We start from the raw sequence: 5,428 nt of genomic DNA, 5'->3' as shown, positions 1-5,428 counted from the left end.
AGCTCAAGGGCCTTTTTATTATTGAACAATAAGATAAAACCCTAAACAACCAAAACCCTAACCCGAGGAGATGTAACACCAAGAGTTTATGGGCCCCGTTGGGGTTAGTTGGGCAACCAACTTCCCGGGGTCGTAACTTGGTCATATTATCTTCATTTGACGCGCATGATACCTCGTTGGAAATATCTCTCCGAGGACTACAATTGCCGTCGCAATTACAAAAAAATTCATTGGATGAATTTTGCCAAAAAAACATCATTTAGGGTCTCAAAACGGCTCCGAAAGTTTAGGACCCGAAAAACTGCCAAAAATAGTAAATTGTGCTACAATTAAGGAAACTGAAAAACTGAAAGAAACAATGGGGAGGTTCCAAGTGGAATAGGTGGGTGGACACCAATATCCACCTGGATCAATGTTGTTGAGCTAATTTTTATGTTGTGGCGACATCCTTGATTGAAACGTTTCGGTTTATGGTTGGAAAAGTTTGTGGGGCCTCGAGAAGTTGATTAAAGTTGAAAATATCAAGAAGGATAACAAAGTTAGTGGTTTATTGAGTCAATGAGCTGAATTTGAATCTAATCAAGCATATGAACAGAGTTGTGATGCCCAGTAGTTCTGAGTAATTATTGAGTTGAGCACATGAGTCCATCTACAAATTGGAGGAAGCTCATTGTGAGATGATTGATGGTCTAGTGATGCTGTGAGTGTGTGTGTGTGGAGAAGAGCCTGCAAGCTGCATGTGTTCTCTAGTGCATAATTTCTGAAGCAAATTGCAGTTGTAGCAGCAGTGAGTTGAAGCTAATTTTAGCCACATATTCATGCAGTGAGTGAAGTGTTGAAGTGTGGGTTGGTGTATTGTCTTGGAGAGATTGTCGAGATTGTAGTGTGATTAGAGGTTGGAGCTTTGTTATTTCACTATGTACTTTGATGCTATATTGCTACAGTGTTCATGTTGAGAAGTTCTTGGTTCCAGTATGAAACATTTTGAAACGAGAACCACATAGAGGAGAAGAGTTGGAGGACTTAGGCAAAAGAAGATTTGTCAAATCCAATGGTGGTTGGATAGCTTGGTAGAAACTGGGTGAGACTTGTTGGTCATGGTAACTTCCAACAAATTGGAGTCTGTAGAATCATTGATAGTTCAGGAGTAACCGTGTGGGGGTCGCTGATCATGGTAGCCTTTAGCATATGGTAGTTCGTAGATCCGCTTGAGAGACAATCTCTGTTTGATAGTAGCCATATGTGTAACTGTATGTAAAAAAATGTTGACATAATAGAATTTGAGCATCACAGCAGCGACGGGTGGTTTTTCTGTGGAGAGGGTTTTCCACTAGACATCTTTGTGTCCTTTGTGTGATTTCTTTTTATGGTTGCATATTTATGTTTTTGCTCTAATTTATGGTTTTGTGTTTCAGATTGTGCATGGGGTAAAGATTAAGTAATTGTAGAAAAAGTTTCAAAGTGTCACACTATTGATTTACTCCCCCCTCCCCCATCGGTAGTGATCTAGTTTCCAACACCACATCATTAAGAGCACTAAAATGCCTTACCACGCCCATGTTATCTTTAAAAGTCAAGACACTTCCACATCACTTTTGCCTCAAACAATGATGGTCCCATGTCATAGAAATTTTGCCAACTTTCCATTGTACATTAGAACAACGATGGTCCCATGTCATACAAGTTTTATCAACTTTCTATTAAACATTAATTAGATTTAGTAATAAAGTCTACTTGCATTTAGGAGCTTTTTTATTGTGCAATATGAAAGAGATGTGCACTTCCTTTAGCGTTCAACATAAAGTTGACACATAATATTTAAAAAATATATTCATAAAAGAAAAATATTTCAATGTTGGTCATAAATAAATAATAATAATTTCTACCTTAAATAATACGAGAGAGAGATTGAGAGATATTTTTTTGCTTCATTCTATGAGAGAGATGTGTAATTTTTCAACTTTTAAAAGGGAGATGACATGTCACATTTAAAAAAAACAAACAAAAAAATATTTCAATGTAAAACATAAATAAAATCTATTGATATATGTTAAGTAAGATATTTCCATATCAACTTTATATATATATATATATATATAGATAAAAATCTTATGCTTAAAACATTTGAAGGGTGAGTTGCTTATTATAACATTGATGCCTAATTTCTTAGATGATCAATATGGAGTTGAAATATGAAAAACTATACATGTCCAACTTAATTATGGATCAAAATTTGAGAAAATGTTTACACTTTTAGGTATTTGGTTGCTCAAAATGCATGGTGGTTAAAACATTTAATCGATGTATTGCTCAATATAAAAGAGAAAGATCAAAATTTAAGGAAATGTTTACACTTTTAAGATTTGGTTACTCAAAATATATCGTAGTTAAAACATTTAAATGATGTAATGTGCAATATAAAAGAGACGTGTAATTTCAATAATGTATTGCTCAATATAAAAGAGACATGTAATTTTTTATTTAACATAAAAATAAAATATTAAATATTAAAAAAATAACAAAATATGTATTTTAAGTTGACACTAAAAGCAATCCGAATTTAAAAGAAAAAATACTTTTTAAAAAACTCGACGAGGGAAGCGTATCAATAACTCGATGAGTAGGTCGATAAGAGGTTTACGGCAGAGGCACCTCATGAGGAAGCCATCGTTACCAGTATCGCTATCCCTGGACCCTCCCGCAGATGGTCACGCGAAATGTGTAATTCCTATTCTTCCTGCGATACTAATTGATTGGAGTGATTAGGAGCCACAAGGATCAACGAAACTATCAACACATATGAGACAAATATGAGTAGATTATAAAATTTCGCTAACAAAGAAATGAGACAATCTGAGTAGATTATCTGTAGAATCTGAAGGGGATTTTCTTAATTGAGATCGTCAAAATTTTCTTGATTGAGATCCGGATTGGACTTCATACACTTACATTCTACAACACGGCACACAGGTCAGAGCAGGCGCGAATACGAAAGTGATCTACCGCCTTCATTCTACTGGCGTCCACAGTACAGCGCTCCCTTAAAAGCTATGGCCTGAGGAGCTGAAGAGATAAAAGCTGCAGCCATGGCAGTTGCAATAACTTTTGGAATTAAATCAGAAACCCTCGGGAAGGCGGTAGCAAGAACCTTTGCAGGAAAAACACAGCAGTGCTACTCTTTTCCCCAATATGGTGTACGGATTTCGTCTGCACCACAGAATCCACAATCCCAGCTCAAAAGGAAATCAAAGGCGAAGCTTTCCTCTAGTTTTCTCCGCAGCGGGAGCCCCTGGATTGCTCTGGTTGTGCATCAATTGCAGTTCAATAACAGACATCAAATTAATAGCAGCTTCCCCCGATCTAGTACTTGTGTGGTAATCATAGCGTTTCACTGCGTCAAATCTTTTTCCATTTTGCTCTGTTAATTCATTGATTATGAGGACTAAATCTTGGCATTGTGTTGTAGGAGGCGAGATTGTTTGGGCCTGCAATCTTCCAGGCATCGAAGCTCAGGGTTCTGTTTCTTGGAACACACGAAGCGAATCATCCGGGGCATTTTCTGAGGATTTATACGATCACACACAGCGACATCACGGCCAAGATAACTCTGGCTATTTCTCAAACAATCAATAAAGATCAGGTCGGCCTGTGTTCTGTTTCGCTGAATCTTTTGAAAATAGGATTGGTATGGCTCAGAATTTTAAACCCTGTGAATTCTTTATATGTTTGCACAGTTGCAGGGATGGTATAACAGGTTACAGAGAGACGAAGTTCTTGCTCAGTGGAAGAAATGTCAGGGCAAAATGTCTCTGCACGTTCACTGTCATATAAGCCGAGGGCATTGGCTCCTGGACACCATTGCCAGACTTAGATTTTACATCTTCCACAAGGAACTGCCGGTGGTACGTCTCTGATTTTCCCTCATTCCTTTGTTCCTTTACAAGGGTTTGGAGGAGTATTTCCAGTCAATTTTATTAAATTGTTGCATTCTGTTGGGGTTAATGAACAAATTCTTGAATTCACAGGTGCTGGAGGCGTTGATACATGGCGATCGGGCTCTGTTTGAGAAGCACCCAGAGCTAGAGAGCGCGCTGGTTTGGGTATATTTTCATTCCAATGTCAAAGAATTCAAACGTGTGGAATGCTGGGGTTCTTTGGGTGAGGCATGCAAGGTCAGTGAATCAGCCATTTACGTTTTACTCCCTTGATTTCTCTTCTTTCTTCCACGTATCATGGGATAATGTACCAGCAGCAGTTCGATAATGTACGAAATTCTGGATGATCGGTAGATATTTAAGTATGTGTACACGAAACTATAATACTACCATTTTCATTATATTTAATTAATATGTGTTTTAAACTCATGAGATCATATTGTTTAGTCCCTTGACATGTTGATTTAAGATATTTTAATAGAAAAATTTTCGTCTAATAATCAAAGTATTTACATCAAAAGCATAGCAAATGATAATCAAAGTATTTACATCAAAAGCATGGGATCAAATTCAAGATTAAAGCATAAGGGTTAAAGTTGTTACTTAACATAAAGTTTAGTTAGTAAAATTATTACTTTAGTTAATAATAATTTCAGTATTATTTTATAGTTTATTATTAATGTAGATTTTTATTTATTTCATCAAAGATATTTTTGAAATAACATTTTATATATTTTCATAAATATTTTGTTTTATAAAATATATATAAAATATAAAAAAAAACACAATTGTATATTTCATCAATAAATTTAGGTTATGGTAAATGTTTTTGTATTATTAATAAATTATAAAATAAAAATTAAATGAAATAAAATTATATGATGAAATAAATATGAAATATATGGTTAAAAATTTAAAACATAATAAAAAATAAACATTATCTATAGAAGCCACAATTTCATATGGGAAAAAAATTCTAATTATTTTCTAAACAAAATTATAACATCCTTAAACTACAACATAACGTAAAAGATGCATGAACTCCCAGCGTCATGGATGAACTCCCTGTGGTCGGATGACTTTATCCATAACTCCTCTCAATAATTATTACCCATCACTTCGCATCTCATATAAATGGCAAGCGGTTTACCTCAACATTTTATGGTGTGTTCCGCTATAATCCATGTTTTGAAAAAGTGGTCACTAATTTGATTCTAATTGATTTATAGTAAACTAAATATTTCGCGTTTTATTCAAATTTAATAAAGTGTATTTAATGTAATAGTAATTTAAATATTTTTAATTTTAATTATATATTTTAAAATTTAATTAATATTTTTTAGCTTAGGATTTTAGAAATGCATAAATAAGATAAGAGAGATGTATTTCACATTGAAATATTTGAAGACGATTGATTTCTAGGTTTTCAACAAGTTGAAAAAGCAACTGTATAGTAAATATTTACAATAGCATAGATCTATATAGTAGATTTG

General features: G+C 34.4%; 1 protein-coding gene across 1 annotated transcript; it reads left to right on the top strand.

Moving 5' to 3' along the window:
- The first annotated feature begins 2,704 nt into the window (after positions 1-2,704).
- LOC149191312 (protein STAY-GREEN homolog, chloroplastic-like) lies at positions 2,705-4,364 on the top strand. The gene is made up of 4 exons (XM_089406216.1): positions 2,705-3,374; positions 3,467-3,640; positions 3,735-3,902; positions 4,026-4,364. The coding sequence occupies exons 1-4, from the start codon at positions 3,087-3,089 to the stop codon at positions 4,206-4,208; spliced, it is 813 nt and encodes a 270-aa protein (XP_089262342.1). The 5' UTR covers positions 2,705-3,086; the 3' UTR covers positions 4,209-4,364.
- Positions 4,365-5,428: the final 1,064 nt, after the last annotated feature.

This window comes from Pinus tabuliformis, chromosome 2_2, assembly GCF_031772625.1.
Source record: "Pinus tabuliformis cultivar Carrire ecotype Pingquan chromosome 2_2, CPIR1, whole genome shotgun sequence".
Taxonomy (NCBI): Eukaryota; Viridiplantae; Streptophyta; class Pinopsida; order Pinales; family Pinaceae; genus Pinus; species Pinus tabuliformis.
The sequence above is the reverse complement of the archived record's forward strand: the minus strand, read 5'-3'. Positions and strand labels throughout refer to the sequence as shown.